The sequence below is a fragment of the Pleurodeles waltl genome, chromosome 2_1 (genome assembly GCF_031143425.1).
Source record: "Pleurodeles waltl isolate 20211129_DDA chromosome 2_1, aPleWal1.hap1.20221129, whole genome shotgun sequence".
Taxonomy (NCBI): Eukaryota; Metazoa; Chordata; class Amphibia; order Caudata; family Salamandridae; genus Pleurodeles; species Pleurodeles waltl.
The window spans coordinates 132,659,741-132,679,729 of record NC_090438.1 but is presented as its reverse complement, the minus strand read 5'-3'; the positions used below and the strand labels follow the sequence as shown (position 1 = coordinate 132,679,729).

The 19,989-nt window shown below is 46.0% G+C and overlaps 1 protein-coding gene across 11 annotated transcripts in view; it reads left to right on the top strand.

Annotated features, from left to right (window-relative positions):
* The window catches only part of LOC138262033 (phosphatidylinositol-binding clathrin assembly protein-like), a 464,917-nt gene that overhangs the window by 60,337 nt on the left and 384,591 nt on the right, over positions 1 to 19,989 (top strand). For all 11 annotated transcript variants that reach the window (XM_069211744.1, XM_069211714.1, XM_069211706.1 and 8 more), the window contains exon 2: positions 5,605 to 5,747. In XM_069211744.1, the coding sequence (XP_069067845.1) occupies positions 5,605 to 5,747 (143 nt within the window). The remainder of the gene's footprint in view (positions 1 to 5,604; positions 5,748 to 19,989) is intronic.

Genomic DNA, 19,989 nt, shown 5'->3' with positions numbered 1-19,989 from the left:
GCAGGGATTTGCGAAGAAGGGTTGTATAATTGGCATTTGCGACATTCAGCACAATGTCTACGTATCTCACCATAAACCCCCGGCCAATAAAACCGTCTAAGTACTGCCTCTTCAGTTTTCTCCCTTCCCAAGTGTCCTTCCCCGTTATCCCCATGTGCTAGTTGTAACACTTTGGGTACCACTAACTGACGGTCATTTCCCCGGGTGGGTTTGGGATTGCGATACAGTAGTTGGTTACGAATTATGAACCTGGGACCTACCCCTTGTATTGCCCCAGACTGTGCCTGCTGCCATGCGTGTTTTAAGGAGGGATCCTCATTCTGATTTCGCCGGAAATCTCCTGTAATCGTGCAAATTCTCCCAGACAGAGTAGAACCTTCATCGGACGGGAGGTTTTGCAAATATGAGTGTCGTTGCTCTCTTTTTTGCCTTTTACTGAGGGTAACTCGTATCCTTTCTGGTTCCTCCATAATTTCTCCTTCGGGTGCTTCCGCCCACCAAGACGTTAGCATGTGTTCTTGCCCTGCTCGCTCCAATAATGAGGGAAAATCCTCATAGTCGGTACCAAGGATTATGTCCTCCTCAAGTTTGGAAAATACCCCGACTCTGAGGTCCTCGGACCGCTCTCTCCACTGCAATTTTATTGTGGCTAAGGGATAGTACCGCTGATCTCCATGTACACATGTGATTAGGGCTTGTTGCCCGTTTTCTATTTGTCCTGGCAATACTAGATTTCCTCTTATCATGCTTTGACTGCAACCGGAGTCAATGAGGGCTGTTCTTTTCACATTATTGATGACAATGGGAAGGATATATTTGGGTTTGTCTCCTCCAGACCAGAACACCCTTCCCTTAGTCAGCCCTATCTCCATGGGTTCTTCGGTTTCTTTCTTATGCGGACAATTACGGGCAATATGTCCCCACTCCGAATAACTGTAGCATTGGGGGCCAGGGCCCGCCTATCCGGGTAGCCCTGGGCCTGCTGCAGATGATCTATCTGTACCATGAGTCAATACAGGTCGCTGGAGATTATTTCTTGATATGGTTGGTCGCATAGGAGGGTTGGGAACCCGACTAGCGGTAGCACGAAAATCTGAACCTCTATGATAGGCACAGACAAGATCTACCGCAGTTTCGTTCGTTAGCCCGCGATGTTGTCTTACCCAGTTCCTGGTGGTGGGTGGTAAAGCATCTAAATACTGTTCTAATACTATGACTTTAAACATATCTTCTTTTGTGTTTTCTGTGGGTTGTAACCATCTCCCGGCAGCATGTTGAACTCAGTAATATAAAGTGCGGGGGTTCTCCTGATGCTGCCATTTCGTCTGTCTAAACTTGGTGCGATAACTTTCAGTATCTAAGCCCACTCGTTCTAGAATAGTCTTTTTAATGTCCTTGTACGGCAAGGTACCACTTGGATTAATGGTTTGGTATGTGGTTTGTAATTGTCCAGTGAGCAGGGGGGCGATGTACTGACCCCATTTGTCCTCAGGCCAGTTAGCGGTGCTGGCCACTCTTTCAAAGTTTGTGAAAAGAGAGTCTGGATCTTCCTGCTCCTGATACTTTTGTAACACACTACTGGGCACTGTAGGATGTACTTTAGTATGAGCAATGGTATCAGTGAGCTTGCCTAATGCAGTTTCATGTACCAGCTGATTATTAGCCATAATTGTTGCCTGGCTTTTAAGTGCAGTCTGTAACGCCTCTCTTTCTTCTTTGGCTTCTTTCATTTGTTGCTCCCTATCAATTGGAGGTGCCGTTGCCCCTCAGCCAACTGGGCGATAACATCGGCCATTGTCGCTTTTTCTTCCATGGTGGCGGTTTCCTTCAAATCCCACTTCTGACACCACTTGTGACCGGATGGTAGGGAATGAATCACTCCGACAGAGTTCCAAGTGTGAAAACAAAGAAGTTTTATTGGAATATTATAAATGAAGCAAGTGCAGGTACGTTTTTATGGTCATTAACTGCTGGGTATAAGGTGGTATGGGGTTGTCTGTAGTCAGGTCTTCACTCTCCTCTTTTCTGTTCCGCTTTCGTAGGGGTTCCCCGGGAGGTACATGCAGAAAGAAGAGAACAGTAGTGGTAAGTGGACTAGGCACTTCTGTCGTATGGTAAGTATTGCTTTTATTATCCTTTTATCCTCACTTTCTATTCCTGATATTAGTCATTCCAGTGTTTTTATGTTTAACATCCTTTCTTTCTATGGTTTTGTTCTCTCCCCCCCCCCCCCCCCTACAGTGCTCGTGATCCTGTGCGCGATGACTTCGGTGATTTAGACTCTTGTTGTACTCTACGGTGTTAGTGGAAAGTGTTTTCCAGCCCTCCCAGTCCATCCCTTTCACTCCTTCTCCCCTTGTTGTGCTGTGTTTGTGCCCTTGTTCAACTCTCTCTCTCTCTCTCTCTCTCCCCGCTTTTACTCAGGTTCAGGCTCGTGATCCCACGCACCTGTACTGCCACGCTTCTCCGGAAGCGTGGCGGGATGCAGCGGCTCGTCCTCCCGGTCTGTGGGCTTCAGTATGTCCGATGCTCGTCTCCAGCTGTCTCCTCCAGGATACGAGTGCTCCACCTGCCTCCGTGTAGTCCTTTGGCTCTGTCTTCCGCTCCCGACGTCTGTATGGTTTCCGCCCGTCTCCTCGTTTTGATGATAGTTCACTGGTCCTCGATCGCCTCTAACTCCTTCCTCACAAACCCTGGACGCCGTAAACTCCGGTAGCGGCGATTTTAACTTCCTGACATCCCACCGCTTTAAAACGTCCAGCCAATCACGGGAAGGTAAACTGGGCTGCCTGGCCCACCAGTGGCAGTGGCAGTGTCAGCATAAGTGAAGTCCGCGTACGGGCGAACAGGTTCCAGCCCGTCACAAGCATTTTATAGCAAACCTTTCTCTTGATCGTCATGACTGGTAGCTTGCACGTGGGGGGGGGGGGGCTTGCAGAGTTGTTCTGGATGTGACACATGATATTCTTGTCCCATCAGTACCATTCCTTTGTAGTCAGTTTGTGAGTTTGAAGATGCTTCCCCTGTGATTTGGGATATTTTTCTTTCCCATGTCCGCTCCCTTCATAGCACAATCTTTGGAAATGTTCTTGGTGTTTTTAAATGTTGCTTTTCTTGCTCCTAGCAGGGCACACTTCGAAAAATGCCACATGACAATTGCTGCCACATCAGTAACAAGCATACATAAAATAGTTTTTGCCGGCTTTGATAAAACTTGTTTTGTTGGACTTGAAACTTGTATAACAAACCTAATTTTCCTTTTTGACAGATGTCCCTTCCATCCTGTGCTCCTAAGAGAGACCCTCTGCTTGTTGTCCAGACTTCCTCGTCCTCAGCTTTGCGATGGCCCCAGTAGCGTACCCCTTTACTCCCTACCCCACACACATCAAGTCCTTGGCAGTTGTCTTTTTTTGTCATTCCTCCCGCTTTTGCACACTTCATGCTGTCTTCTCTTACTCTTTGAACATTTTTCATTCCTCGAGGCAGGCATCCAACTTCTGCTCAACCTAACTCTGCATTTTCAGCTTTCTCCAACTTCACCATCAGACTTTTTCAAGGTGTGTCAAAAGAATTAACACAGTTGGCCCACCTTCCTCAGAGGAGTCCTTGGGTGCTTCTCAGTGACTTGTCCTCTGCGAGCGTCCTTTGGATTCGAAGAAATCCACTTTGACACTTCCTCCCAGACTTGGCCAATTGAGCACCCAGCACAAAGTAAACTAAAAATTACAGCAGTAGGGTTGAAATATAATCCTCAAATGTTCTCACACTGTTTAGAGGATTAATGGGCTGGTTATGGTTGACTGCTAAACAGCCCAGATTCACTAGTTTGGTCCTGCAAGGCCTATGTGCCTCTGTCTCCCATCCCCCTCTCCTATCCCCTGAGGTGACTACCTGGAATCTATTACATTGAATTATGGTGCATAAACACACAGGCAATCAGTACCTACGGCTGACTGCCCTCTAAATCATAGCCCTCCATCATGGGGCAGATAGCCATCACCAGTGCAGAAGTAAATGCACCTGCTACCATTGCAGCATGTCTGCGAGGAGATCAGGTAACTGTGGCATGCCTTGATGATCTGCTGACACCTCATTCTGTATCCCATCCTTTAGTTTTCCTTTCTGCTCAGCCTCACACTTTACCTCTGTCATTGTTCCCCATGGCTACCTTTCTCTTGCTCCCCATCTTCCGCAACCGCCTTCTCTCCTTCCCCCTTTCCCTTCCCTATTAGCTTCACCCACTTTCCTTCCGCTGATCACTGTTCTCTTTTTTTCCCTACTTCCTTTTATCGTGGTCTCATTTGCCATCATTCTCATTTCAGCATGTCACTTGCATTTAATTCAGTGCATCCTTACCTGTATTTTGTCTGTAACTTCAGAGCGACCCAGACCACTAATTCATCACTTGTTTCCTCATCCTATATCGGGTTTGTTTGCACTTCCTACTAAACCATTGTACATATTATCAGTTAAAGAGCTGTTGCCAATAAACAATGCCACTAATTTGTATACACAAATTCCTGCTAATATCTGTCAGTGTTTGGATGGGCACCCCCCTGTATGTTCTTCCAAAACATATAAAGACTTCTTGTTCTCAGAGCGTTGCTAATGACTATCATCATCTGTGCTCCGCCTTGGAATATTTGAATAGGACATAGAAAGCAAGCACCTTTCATAACACTGGTGAACTTGGACATGGAAGTTTATTTTGAAGCCACACCATCTCTTAGTTTATGTCCACTTTCAAGGAAAGGAGGTGTTTAAGTTCAATTGTGCTGTTCAAATTTATTTCGTATCCTGAGATAGTGGGTGCAGTGGTTGATGCCTGTGGTACATCTGATAACTGCCTAAAGTACACAGGGAAGCACTTGTGTCTGACTTAAGGGACTCCAGTAACATCCTGCGAGATTGAGCCTGCTACAAAAAAGGTGTGTGTCTGACTCCAGGCTTTTCCAGCTGTGACCTACGGTATTACAGTCGCCTACTGCAAGAACTAATGGCCTAAATACTGCAGCTTCCATCAGGAAAGTGCTGATTGCAACAAGTTAATTTTAACGACACGCAAATGCCACATTTGCTTCAAGGCTTTTCTGTGTGTTTTTTTTTTTATTTAAATCTCTTGCCTTTGGCAAGTGCAGCTTAGGAATTTAGTAATTAGTGGGAATGTGCACGCAGCAAAACTAGCATTGCCAGTAGGTCTTGCTTGCACTTTTAGGTAAGCTTAGTTAACCTATTGGCAATGTTAATTTTTAAACAAAAAAAGGAAGCCTGTTGGCTTGCCAACATTTTAGCATTTTGTGTGAAGCTGGTAAGGTTTGTAGGCATATATGAATTGAAAAAATTACTATTAACAGTTAAAATGCAAAAGCCAATTTTTAAAGTATGCTTTCTTAATATGCAAATCACACGGCCGTATTGTGTTCAGAAAGGTTTAAAGAGGAGCGGTATGCAGTATTACTACTGTCATTTTGGTGAAGATATATGTATAATGTATGTGTTGAGTAGTTTATTGCATAGTTGATGGTGTTCATTTTGTACCTGTCCCGCTATCAGTGACTGTTGTTCTTCCGGTAATATAAGTGATCTTTTCTCACTTTTCATTAGATCTTCTGCAGTGCACAAATGAGATGAACGTGAATATTCCACAGCTGGCGGACACACTGTTTGAAAGGACTGCTAATAACAGCTGGGTAGTTGTGTTCAAAGCCCTTATTACAACACACCACCTCATGATGTATGGAAATGAGGTAAGCTGGATTTCTTTCTACTCCAGACTACAAGTATATTTTGTGTATAATTCAAAGGTTGGTAATGAAGCTGTTGTTATTGAGCAGGAAGTTCTGAATTTAAAAACAATAAGCCTCTCCGAACTCTCAGATCTGTGCACGAGCCGTGATTTATTTGAAACATTTAGCAGGATTTCTTTTCCATATCATCTTTGAAATACCTAAAGTACTGAGCAATGCATTTTTTTAGAGCATAATGACTAGACATTTACTGATTTGAAAAAGAAAGCAACCCTCTTACTGTTTTACATTTGTAAATATTAATTAAGACATACAGGTGTTGCTAAACAAGTGTACATGATGACATGATGATCAGGAAGGACTACTACCTGAGTTTAAAATAGAAGCTTTGCCAGTTTGGTCCACTGCTTTCAGTATTGGGTACCCTCTAACGGGGTACCCAAACAAAAGCTCAAAGGTGTTTCTGTGGTACCTTCCTGTATCAGACAGAAGGCATAGCACAAAGTCATCCCACATACATCTCAGGTGCACAGACAGACCCCTAATCATGTCCGTCAGGGTCTTGTTTTGAACTCTCAAAAAGCCCATTAGTCTGGGAATGGTAGGTTGTGGAGAACGTAGTTTCCCCATATTCATCCCACACGGCCTTCATGTACACCCTTAATGAAGTTGGTACCTCTGTCAGGCACTACCTCCTTGGGGAACCCCACTCCAGTAAATATCCCTATCAGTGCCGTGGTGACCACGGGCACAGTCACTGTTCTCAAAGGAATGTTCTCAGGGTACCAGGTACCAATGTCTGCCAACACCGGGGTAGCCTGTTCCCTAGAACGATCTTTGGATTAAGAGGCCCGGTAAGGTCTACCCACCCTCTTTATTCCCACTCTGGAGGGGAATAGTGTGTCATACCCCCCCACCCCCAATTTGCCACTGAATTGCCAAGTCATACAGGATCTGTGGAGCGTATCTGACTTGATCCTCAAATGGGTGATCAGGTGTTCACAGGTTTTGGCCTGCCCCAGATGTTCTGCAAAGGGAACATTATGAGGCAACTGCAGTAGGAAGGCTCTATTGCACTATGGGACTACTAACACTGGTTGATGCAGGCTCAATGACCTTATGCTACCATTCAGGAGACCATTCTCCTAGACCAATCGCTCAGTACTTGAGGTGATCGCCAGAGCTTTCGCCATTTTAATGTATATCGGCTTGTCCCTGTAGTCCCTCAAGATTAGGACACATCTTCTGTGCCTTGCAAAACTCTTGAGTGGTTCTCCTGCAGCTTGCCATCCGGCCAGTACAGGCAGGCCTCCCGGAGCAGAAATATCTTTCCCTATAGGTACCAGATTCAGAATTGGACTCCTCCCAGACAGTGGGAAATTTTGGGGCAGGTTTCCCACACCCCCTATTCAGTCTTCTTTCTTGCAGCCACCTGGGCTACTATTTTAGGCTCCAGGGCCTTCTGTGTGCTCTGAAGAGCTGCCATGGACTGTGTGTTCATAAGCACCCACTCAGCCAGTCGTAAAATTTCAAGGTGTGACCCAAACTCCTTAGCAGACATTCAACAGGTAAAGCTAGACTCGCAGCTACTTTCAGTAAGCTAGACTCCACCCCACTTCAGGGGAACCGTGGACATGGGGGTAGTGGCTCCCTTGGTTATCTGCAGTTACTACTTGGTGGATTACATCAGGGCAGCCTGCACTGTAGACATCAGATGACACCTGGCTGTACTTGTACTGGCTTCTTGTCTTGCAGCACCTCCACCCTCTTCCAATTGATGGTATGCTACTGCCTGTACTGTTTTAGTGTTCTAAGGCATGCAAGTTCCATGGCACCCATTCCCTTATCGCTCAGGACGCTAGGGTAATCTCTGCACTGTTCCCAAAAAACAAACTGGAACAATCTCTCCCAGCACTAAATTGAAACTACCTGGTTTGGGCCCTCCAGTGTTAGGCTTCTTCTTGGTACAAGTGGCATGTCTCTGCTTGTGCCCTGACTGGACACGGTCATAGAACAGTGTTGCTCAGGCCCAATGGTTTCTTCCACTAAACTCCCCTCCTGGAACTCTCTTCGATTGAAATTCTTTTGGGGGCCTTTAGAAAACTATCTTTGGTGAATTTTGCCCCCCTCGGCCCCCCCCCCCGCTTTTGCTGGTGGGAACCCGACACACCTTTCTTTTGCTCCACCTATGCACACCCTCTTTGCCACTCTGGTGCTGATCCAGAAGGCAGCTTTCTTCTCAAGCTTTCTGATCACAGGGAGCCTGATGTGTATCTGGTGCTGGCAAAACTCTGTAAAACAATTACTTAATATGTGCTCTTTCATCAGCAAATTTTACAGCCCAACTTTAAACATTTACTTTGCAGCCCTTCTTCCAACCAGCCATCTAGTGCCTTAGTGGATGTTAGAAATGGGGTCTCTAGTTGGCAGTCAGTTTGCACCCTGTCCAAGAAGGGGCCCGCACTCTAGTCAGGATAAGGGAGATACCTGCTCAAATAACCCCTGCTCACCCCCTTGGTAGCTTGGCACGAGCAGTCAGGCTTATCTCTGAAGCATTGTGTCAAGCATTTGCACATAACACACAGTAATAAGTGAAAACACTACAAAAGGACACCACACCAGTTTTAGAAAAATAGCCAATATTTATCAAGACCAAAATGATAAAAATCCGACATACAGTGCTAAAGATATGAATTTTGTTACGTTTACTCAAAAATATAGTTCCTTGAAGTTGATAGCTCCACCCGGGGCTATCACGGCGTCCTGATCAACAAAACCAACAGTTCCGGCCGGCCGTGGCGTCGCGGGGCAGCTACGGTGTCGGGAAGACCCGCAAACAGTACCTTGTATTTGCAGGGCTTTGTCATCCTCGCAGTGAGCTCTGTAGAGTGGCGTCACTGACGTTGCGGTGTCGATTCTGGAGTCGGTGCGGAAGTAGTTGGGCCCTTGAAGTCACACACCTTAGGGATTGAACTCTGGGCTGATGAAATCAGGTGCACTGGTGTGGATGGTGTCAGGGCTGCGGTGCAAAGCTGGAGGATATGATGTGCGGTGCCTGCAGGTCACGTGCAGACATCGACCTGGTGACGGCATCCAGCTGCGTCGGGGAGGCTGCGGTGTGAAGCGGGGCGGTGCGACGTGCGGTGTCACCAGGTAACAGTGCAGGCAGTGTTGTTGCTGAAGCGCTGTCGTCGGTAGGCCCAAGCCAGCTGTGCAGGATGCTACAGCGCTTCGTGACCTTCACGAGCGGTGTCCACAGGCCACGTGTAGGCAGGATGCCTGGTGACAACATGGGAGTCGATGATGCTGGCGTCGGTGGACTGGGGCTGCGGTGCGGAACGGGACGGTGCTTCGTGTACCTCACAAGCCTTGTCCACAGGCCAAGGTGCAGGCAGCAGCGCTGGTGTCAGCAATAGCGTCGTCGGGGATGTGGTGTGAGCAAGCGATGCCTGAGTGCGGGGCCCACAGGTCACAGTGCGAGTAGCGGCTTGGTGAAGTCTGATGACGGCGTCCGTGAGACCAAGTCACGGTGCAGCGTTGGTGGTGTTGCAGTGGTTTTTTTTCTCCTTGAACAGCACAAAACACACAGTTCCCAGTGCTGTAGGAAGAGGAAACTGACATCTTTGATATCCCTGAGACTTCAAACAGGAGGCAAGCTCTACTACAAGCCCTTGGAGAACTTCCTCAAGCAGAACACACAGCAGTGTTCACCCTTTGCACTCTTGTCAGGCAGAAGCAGCAACTGCAGGCCAGTCCAGCAAAGCATCACAGCAAAGGGACAGTACTCCTTCTCCAGCTCTTCAGTTCTTCTTTTGGGCAGAGGTTCCTCTTGATTCCTGAAACATTCTAAAAGTCTGGGGTTTTGTGTCTTTTTCTTATTCCCCTTACTGCCTTTTAAGTTGGCAAACTTCAGAGCAAAGTCTCAAGTGTTTGTGAGATCCCTCCTTGGCCAGGCCAGGCCCCAGACACACACCAGGGGGTTGGAGACTGCATTGTGTGAGGGCGGGCACAGTCCTTTCAGGTGTGAACAACCACTCCTCCCTCCCCTCTAGCTCAGATGGCTCATCAGGATATGCAAGCTACACCCCCACCCCCTTTGTGTCACTGTCTAGAGAGGTGCAAAACAGCCCAACTGTCAAACTGACCCAGACAGACAATCCAGAAATAGGCATTGTCACAGAATGGTTTAAGCAAGAAAATGCCTACTTTCTAAAAGTGGTATTTTCAAAAAGACAATTTAAAAGCCAATTTCACTAAAATATGTATTTTTAAATGGTGAGTTCAGAGACCCTAAACTCTACATTTTATCTGCTCTCAAAGGGAATCTGTGCCTTAAGGCTATTTAAAGGCGGCCCCCATAGTAGCCTATGAGAGAGATAGGCCTTGCACAGTGAAAAACGAATTTGGCAGTATTTCACTGTTAGGACATGTAAAACACACTAGTATATGTCCTACCTTAAACATACAATGCACCCTGCCCATGGGGCTACCTAGGGCCTACATTAGGGGTGCCTTACATGTAGTAAAAGGGAAGGTTTAGGCCTGGCAAGTGGGTACACTTGCCAAGTCGAATTGGCAGGTTAAAACTGCACACACCGACACTGCAGTGGCAGGTCTGAGCCATGTTTACAGGGCTACTAATGTGGGTGGCACAACCAGCGCTGCATGCCCACTAGTAGCATTTGATTTACAGGCCCTGGGCACCTCTAGTGCACTTTACTAGGGACTTACCAATAAATCAAATATGCCAATCATGGAGAACTTTTTTTGCATTGGTGAAGTGTCCAGAGTCCTAAAGCCAACAAAAACTGGTCAGAAAAATTAGGAGGAAGGAGGCAAACAGACTGGGGATGATCCTGCAAAAAGGGCCAGGTGCAACAGTGGAAGAATCAGCAAAATTGACCAATGACTGGTGTGACTGCTCTGGCCATCCCTGAACCGCAGGCGATACCTCTCAAGGGTCACACCAATCATTCATGAGGGCATACTTCATCTGCTGTACTACTTCAAGGGCCATTAAGGTATCTTTCCTTGCAGTGGGTATGTGCTTCCACAGACTGCACCTCCCTCCTTCCCCCACAAAGCCCCCTCACAGTTTTTCTTCATATTGTATGGCCACATCATATCCTGCAAATTACTTATCTACATAACCCCCCCACCACATAACTAGGTCTTCGGGGATGTGGAATATTTTACCTCTCATAGACACTTTGTGTTCGCTGACACCATCATAACCTGACTCAGCCAATCAAAAATTCAAAAAGTCAATTTTCGCTGTCAGTTTAAAAAGAGGTTTTGAATTTCAGCTTAAATCACTGAATGGTGCTGCAAAGCACGAGTCCTGGATCCCAGCACTGAACACCGGTGCAACATAATGAACTATTACTTGGGTGGGGATGGTATAAATATTTGTAAGGGAGGCTTTGACCTGTCAAAAGGGTTTTAGTTTGACTGGTCGCATTGCAGTTTTTGCACTTCTACAGTCATGCCACAGCGGTAAGGCTGAGGCCATGCTTGCATGGCCACTGTAGTGAATGGCACACTAGATGATGCTGTCTAATACCAACATATAACTTGCAGGCCTTGGGTACAGTTTGTACCCTAAACTAGAAATGTATATGTAAGCTCAATATGCCAGTTGGTAGTATACCAATTTCATCATGTTGAAAGGAGTAGTACAGGCACTTTACCACTGGTTGGTAGAGGGAAAGTGCACATAAGTGTACAGTCAGAAAAACATTTAAGGCAAAAATCTAGGGCTACATCATGCAAAAGATGGTTATTTCTCAGAGGTCGATTTTTGGGAGTTGCAAGAACTACCTGAGATCTAACCTGGCCCTCGTCATATAGGTCACAGTGTTGCCGTGAGGGCTCTGAACGAGTCTTTAGAGCCCCTGACTTGTATATCCTGTGACAAATCCGGGCTATGAAGAATTAGAGTGAGGGGCCAACCAATGTCCAATTAGTAAATGTTCTCCTTCGTGTGATTTATCTGTTTTTTATCTGGAACCAAAGCTTCACTGAATTTATGTGTTATTGAATGGTAAGATCCCACATCTAAAATATCTTCCGGTAGAAGGCACTATATACACTAAGCGTAACGTTGGTCAAAGTTCAACAGTCATTTATTTTGCAGTAAAGAAAAATGAAAAAACATCAAAGAGATCGTCTCTCAATTGGCACAATTATCAAATGTTCCACAGGGTTACGGCCCAATTGGCGCGTTCCTAATTTGAGAGAGGGGATTAAGTACCAATATTTAACAGAGTTGCAGCCCAATGTGCCCAGATCTGTATCATCAATCGAGATCATTTTGTCGGAAGATTTATCTACTGTACTAAATATGGTATGTTACCAACATTGGTCATCTTTTTATTTTTATTTTTATTCTTATCTTTATTTAGCTACTCTCTCAGCTTGCTTTGAGCATGACTGTACTAAAACCACGTGAGTGCCAGCATGTATTCACTAGTTTGATTCTCAGTTCATCCTTTCTCACTCACCTAATCCAGTTTCTCCTTCCTCCCTCTCTTACATCACTGGACAACACGCATGTTGCCTCCATCATTACATACTGACAAACATTCGTATTAAACAGGGTTGTTTACAACAAATATTTCTCTTATATTGAACACCACTAGGGGATTTGTCTGTACTATAACTCTTATAATCACTATTCTCACTAATTGGGAGCACAACAGACAGGGATGCATTTTTCATCCGTCTGCACTCAGGATTTTCACCTACTTGGTAGCACTTTTTTCTAGTACGTGATTCACACGGAGTCTCATACTGTCTTTATATATTTCTTACAGCCTTGAGAAAGCCCTTGCGTACTTGCAATGTGGGGCGAAACACGTGTTGGCTGCAATTCTGTTGAATATTGGAATCTGATCTCCTCTCAAACTAGGAACGTGCCAATTGGGCTGCAACTCTGTTGAATATTGGTACTTAATCCCCTTTCAAATTAGGAACGCGCCAATTGGGCCGTAACCCTGTGGAACATTTGATAATTGTGCCAATTGAGAGACGATCTCTTTGATGTTTTTTCATTTTTCTTTACTGCAAAATAAATGACTGTTGAACTTTGACCAACGTTACGCTTAGTGTATATAGTGCCTTCTACCAGAAGATATTTTAGATGTGGGATCTTACCCTTCAATAATACAGTACTTCTGCAATTGGGAGGTCTGGGGTCCAGGCCCTCCGGTTTCAAGTTCCCACAGCCCTTTTAAAATGGCATTTTTCACAGGAAGTCTTCCGTCTGGACCCTCCCTTTTTTCACTGAATTTATGTGTAGAGTATCCAAAGAAGGCTGCAGCTTTGTATCCCGGACATAGGTCTCCCAATGTGAAAAAGCCAAAACGCCTTCATATATAGATTTTAATAGTATTTTTTTCATACTAAAGAGGTTTTGTTACTCAATTAACTGCTATAAATTTGCCTTGAATATCTTTCAGAGTGGTAGGTGGTAGCATGAGTGGGAGTGTCTGACTCCCATACAGTAACTGCAGGAGAAAGTTAATTTTATGGCCACAATACACTCAGTCCTTGATAAGGTTTCCTGCTTGCCTTAGCGGTAAAGAGCGAACATCCAACTGGGCAGGTTAGCTTCATATGGACCAGAAAAGCTGTTATCTTGACACCCAGTTATTGTAAGACAGCAGAAGATTGTATAAATCCCTGAGCATAAGCAGACACCAGCATCACTTCTGAGAGTGTGGGATCCCCCAGGTCTATAGATTTTGAATGGTTAATGAGTAATCATGAGGCCCTGTTAAAAGTTTGGAGTTCTGAGATTAAATCAGGGAGGGCTTGATCAGTTTGTGATGGGTCCAGTCTTTAATACGTGGATCACCTCTAAGTTAGCTCTGCTGAAAGTCCACCATTCTCATCTGTGTTTATCCCCTGCTTCTGATACACTAATGACCTTCACTGTGCTAAACTACTCTGTAAATGCCTAGAAAGAATCTGGAAAAAACCTATGACTTCCAATCCCGATTTATGTAAGGAAATCCATCAAAGATTGTTAGTGCCTAATAAGCATGAAGTAGACAAATATTTATGTAAACTCTATTGAGTCCTCAAACTGTCCCTGTGAAAATCCTCACAATTGTGAAGTCTTTACCTCATCCAGTTTTTAAAACTTGATGCTTGTTACACAAGTGCCTTTCCAGCTCTGTCCCAGCCTTCATTTGTGGCAAAATTCAGCCCACTGCACCACTTGTCTCCATGCATCTAAACAATCGCCTTCTGTCTCGAAGTCTCATAGGATGCTGTTTTTATTTCTCTTTGGCAGCCATTGACTGGAACTCTCTCCCTCAGGACCTTAGATCCATAATCCATCTTGTCCTATATACCTTTGAAAAAAGCTCAAGATTTGGATCTTTTAACTGTAATTCCTTTCTCTTTTTCCATAGTGCTGCAGTTGGATATTACTACCATCAGGACACCCTATGGCACAACATCGTTTGTTATAAAAGTCATCCTCATCAGTTCATTAAAGACATTACAGATTAGTTTAAAGACGAGGCAAGGCCTGGTCTTTGTCTGTCCATTGTCTACCAATAGCAAAGGTTAGGCTGACATGGATGGTGATCAAATATTTAAAAGGACATGCACCAGTCTATCTGCAAGAAAAATTGCCATGGTATCCGCATACAGCTGATAAAAGTTTGAGCTAAAATACCAAGATGCTTCTTGCAGTGCCAAGAGCCAAGCTCCATTAGCAGGGGGTCCGGAAGGTTTGCGGTTTTGGGATGATAGATTTAGAACTCTCGGACAGTGTATAATACCACCTCCCCAATATAACAGGTGACTGAGACATTCTTGTTCAGTTCTTAAGACTTATGTTCACAATGCCCCTTCAAGAAATGATGCACTGTAATTTGTAAAATGGAAAGCTTATTAGAGCAAGATGCTTGGAGACATTTTAATTTGTTGTGTGCGCCAAATAAATAAAAGGAAAATAAGTAGAGAAGTATAAATGATTGAAATGTGAAAATTGATGCACATTGCAAAAGTGATGCTCAGCTTCCGTAACATGAGGTGGTTATTTCTGTTTGTGCATGCTGAGCTGCAACATGAATGAATGTGAAGAGGTAAATGAGTGGGTCACAAGTTATATTTGTAAGTGTTGGTATTTTGTATGGTGCAGAGAAGATACAAAGGTGTCATTGCAGTATGCGATCTTTTTACAATTTGCACGTCATGTTATTATTCATGACAAGACAACTGTAAATGAGAGCTAAAATGAAATTGATTTACTCAATTTATAATGACACAGACTCGCACTCATATGTCAGTAGTGAAGGTCAGCATGGAAATGGTAAGTATAGAAATATGAGCAAATAAACCGGATGATGTGACAGGCATCATGTGTTAGCGCAAGAAGATAAAATGCTGAGCCTTAGCCGTAAGAGGAATGGAAAAGAGAGCTTTATGGTAGCTATTGAACCTGAAGGAATATTTGTGTTCCCCGTGTTGACTCGGGTCCTCCCCAAATCACTGATTATTTCTTCAGTGACTGACTTAAAAAAAATCTTTGTTTATTGTTAAAACCTTTTTAAATGAATCAAATCAATGTAGAATGTTTCTAAAAATATAAATAAAAAATGCAAATTTGAACCAGGGTTTCACAATCATAAGATCAAGGCATTCCACAACATGAACCTCATTGTACATGGTCAGCGCTCACTAATTGTAACAAATACATGAATCTACAAAACAGAAATATCATATATTTTTAAATAAGTCTTTTAATTTGGTTTTCAACAGGTGCATAGCATATCCAAATAAACTTTACATAGTGGTATATCGTCAAAGAACCAGAATTAGAAAGAAATAACAAACAGTTTCCTCCTCCCACCCAACCATCCCCAGACACATGAACCCACAAATAATCCAAACAATCATCAGTCCCATTCCTCATCTATCCACATCATAATCTAGAGGCCATTCAGTGTTTGGTAGCATACAGCCCTCAATATGGCCTGACGGGTCAATACTCGGCGAGCGTTTATACATCCAGGGAGTAGTATGTAATCCAGTCCCTCCACACTTTCCCGAACTTCCACAGACAGCCTCTATTCATGTAGGTCACCTTCTCTCCCATCATAAACCCATCCATTTCCCTTCTCCACACATCCACAGTGGGACACATCTCAGAGCCCCAGAGGCTGGCAATATCCCTCTTGGCCACCACCAGCCCGAGGCCGCAAAATAAAAGCTTCCTTCAGGGCAGATCAACGTCATTGGGAATTCCCAATAAAATAAATTTGGGATCAAGACGGATCTGCTCCGATGCCCCCCCCCCCCCCCCCCCCCCCCCCCACCGCTACCCCCCACATTCCTGGTCCAATACACCTGGAACACAGGGCAGTCCAAAAGTGTATGTAGGAAGGTTCCAATATTCCCACGACTTCTAAGACAATTTGGTTGCTGCGCCCTTCCCATCCTATGTAAACGTTGTCTATCATAATATATCCTGTGAAGAATTTTAAATTGGATTTATCTGAGTCTTGACCGGATAGCCTCTTCTCTTGGAAACATCAGCGCTGCCTCCCAGTCTATGTCCTCTAGTTCCCCTAGTTCGGCCTCTCACCGCCTATGCAGTTTTAGAAGTGAGTTTGGCATGTCATTATTGATAGTCTTATACGTCACAGACGTCTCTTTTCTGTCTAGGCCTTCAATCAATAGTCTACCTTCTAGTGGGGAGTAGTCAGGTATTCCCTCTCCTGGGAGGCCCTCTGCTTTCCACATGTGACGCAGGCGTGCTTTTCAGAGGAATTGTGTCTTGCTAAGCTCATACTAAACCTGGAGGGATGCAAAAGGCATGATGTCACCCCTTCCATCATGTCTCCCATCTTGGAGATACCAATGCGGTCTAAGCTCTCCAAACCGGTCAGCTTACCAATTTTCGACAGCCAACATCCCTCCCATATGGGGGTCTCCCTCTTGGGACGGCAGAGTCATCCCAGTACTGTGGTAGCCCTAGTCCATGCCCTGGGGGACACCTGAGTGGCCTGCAGGAGATGCCGTCTCTTCCCTCCCCCGCCCCCCTTCCATATAGGTAGTGTATGCAGGATTTCTCTTCCCACTGCAATCTCTCTAAGCGGCAGGTGGGATTTTCTCCAGGGGCAAACAGCCAGTCATTTATGTTAATCAAATGTGCTACCCAGCAATATGCCTCCAGGTCTGGGAGAGACAAGCCCCCCCGCATATTGATTGCGCTGTAACATTTTGAGGGCTATTATCAGGTGTTTCCCCTCCCACAAGAAGAGCCGCATGTCTCGTTCTAAGTCGTGAAGAATCCTGGAGGGATCTGGTAATGTGTTTTGCACAACATAGAGGAGCTACGGAAGAGGGATTATCTTAAACATGGCCACCCGCTCCATCAACGCGAGAGGAAGACTTCTCCAGCGCTCCAGGTCAGCTTGGCATTCTCTCATCACCCTCCTCAAATTATTAGTCTGATAGAGGCCTGCCCTATGTGTCATATAAATACCAAGGTATTTGAATCCCTTAATTGAGCTTTGCAGGTGAACTGGAAGAGAATACATAGCTACGTCTCTCTGCTAGGCATATAGTATGGATTTGTCCCAATTAATTTGATACCCCAAGTATCTCCTATATTCCTCCAACAAGTGGAAGAGTAGTGGTAGGGATACCTCTGGGCGTGCGACATATAAGAGTATGTCGACCGCATACAGGGAAATGCGCTCCTCATCAGTTTCCTCCTCTCTCAACTTGAAGCCATACAGCCCGGGATGTGTACGGATCCTACACGCCAAGGACTCTATAGTGAGGGCAAACAACAAGGGGTACAGGGGACATCCCGGTCTAGTACCCAGTGCGATGGGGAATTCAGAGGAAAGGATCCCAATCGCTGCCGCTTCTGGATTACAGTAAAGCAGCCTCACCCATTCCCTATATTGAGGGCCAAATCCGAATTGCTCTAGTGCGGCTTCCAAGAATGGTCAGTGTACCGCGTCAAATGCTTTCTTAGCATCAAGGGCCAAAAGTGTATGGATTCGGGCGGCACAGTATGTTGTTCAGCCAGTTGTGCGCTCGCCAAAGATTGTGTCTTGTAGAGCATCCCGGCATAAAGCCATATTCGTCCTTATGAACTAGGGGGGAAATAATACTGTGAAGGTGGGTTGCTAGTACCGTGGCCAGAATTTTCACCTCCACATTAAGGAGGGAGATTGATCTGTAGGATGCACAAGACAATTTGGGCCTCCCTTCCTTGTGAATAAAATTATCTCAGCCCATCTCAAATTAGGAGGGATAACTCCTTGCCCTCGGGCCTCCAGGAACATATTTAGACAATGGGGAGCTAGAATAATACGTAGGCTCTTAAATAGCTCAGCCGGGAACCCGTTGGGTCTAGCGACTTTGCCCAGACAAAGCTGTGTCAAAGAGGCTGTAACCTCTTCCAAGGTGATATCCCCTTCTAAATCTGCTTTGGTCTCTGCACCCAGGACAGGAACAACTATATTCTGCTAATATTCCGCAATCCAACAAGCATCTTACAGTGGCCTTGCCTAATATAAGTCACTATAATAGCAGGAAAAGGTCTCCGCAATGTCTTTATCTTAGGACACTCTTACCCCCCAGGAGTCACTATCTCCTGTATCTACCTCACTTCCTTCTCCCCAGCCAAGCAAGGAGTTTCCCGGCCTTGTTCCCCTTCTTATAGAGCCTATGCTGGGTAGCATGCAACTGACTTTTAACCTCTCTCTGCAGTTTCCCGGCACTCAGCCCTCGCTAACTCCAGTTGGAGGAGTGCAGGGAGGGAGCGGCTCCTGGCCCAAGGCCTCCTCAAGTGCCAGCAGCTGTTCTTCTAACTTACTCAAAGTTTCCCTTGCCTTTCTTCGCTTCTTGGCTACTAAATTCTGGGCACAATCCCGAAGCACTGTCTTGTATGCCTCCCATATCACCACAGCAGACCCGACTGACCCCACATTTTCTTGGAAATATAGTTAGGTGTCTACCTGGAGCCCATGTGCCACCTCTCGATCCTGTAGGTCCCAGGCCCCCAACCTCCACCCCAGCCCCTCCCCCCTCGACTCCCTATACGCACCACCAGAGGGGAGAGGTCAGACAAACCTCACACCAGGTATTCTGCCGGATGTATAGTTCCCACCTCTCCTGCAGGGGTAAAGATATGTTCGATGGCATCTGTCGCTGTAGATACGCATGTTCTGCAATAGCTCGCCATCTGGTGTTGGGCCGGAGTGTTACAAGTTGTTTTTCTTCGAAGAAGTCTTTCGAGTCACGGGACCGAGTGACTCCTCCTTTTGTCTCCATTGCGCATGGGCGTCGACTCCATCTTCGATTGTTTTTTTTCCGCCATCGGGTTCGGACGTGTTCCTGTCGCTCCGAGTTTCGGAACGGAAAATTAGCTAATTTCGGAAGATTTTCGTCGGTATTGTTGCGTTCGGGATCGGCGTACTTAGATTCCACACCGCATCAAAGATCGAAGAGCTCCGGTGCCCTTCGGGGTAGTTTTTCGATCCTCCGTCGGGGCCTGGTCGGCCCGACCGCGTGCTGAAGAACGCCGATGGAACGGACCCCGTTCCGTTTCTGCCCCAAATGCCACAATAAGTACCCTTACACAGACCAACACTTGGTCTGCAACCTGTGCCTGTCACCTGAGCACAGCGAAGACACCTGCGAGGCCTGTCGTGCGTTCCGGTCCCGAAAAACACTCCGAGACCGTCGAGCCAGAAGACTTCAGATGGCGTCCGCACCGACAGCCCAACGGGAGTTCGAGGAACAGGAAGAAGAAGGTACCTTCTCGATCCAAGACTCAGACTCCGAAGGATTCGACGATACACAAACCGTGAGTAAGATGTCGAAATCCACTCAGAAGAACATTTACAAGGCCCAGGGGACGCCACTGCCACCAGGCCATGGCTCCACCCATAAATTCGGTGACCGCCCGTCGGCACCGAAAAAGGCCCACACAGTGCCGAGATCGTCCGACTCCGGTCGAGACACCGGCACGCAGCCTTCTCGGGACCGAGAAAGTGCTGGAGACAAGCCTCGACACCGAGATGCCGGTGCCGACACGGCTCGACGCCGAGACAGCGGCACCGAAACAGATCGACGCCGAGAGGTTTCGGCCCCGAAAAAGAAAAGAGTCACCTCGGAGCCGAAAAAACACGCAGACAGGGTTTCGATGCCGAAACAAACTGCAAGCGACCCAGCTTCAGGCTCTTATACAGAAGAGCACTCG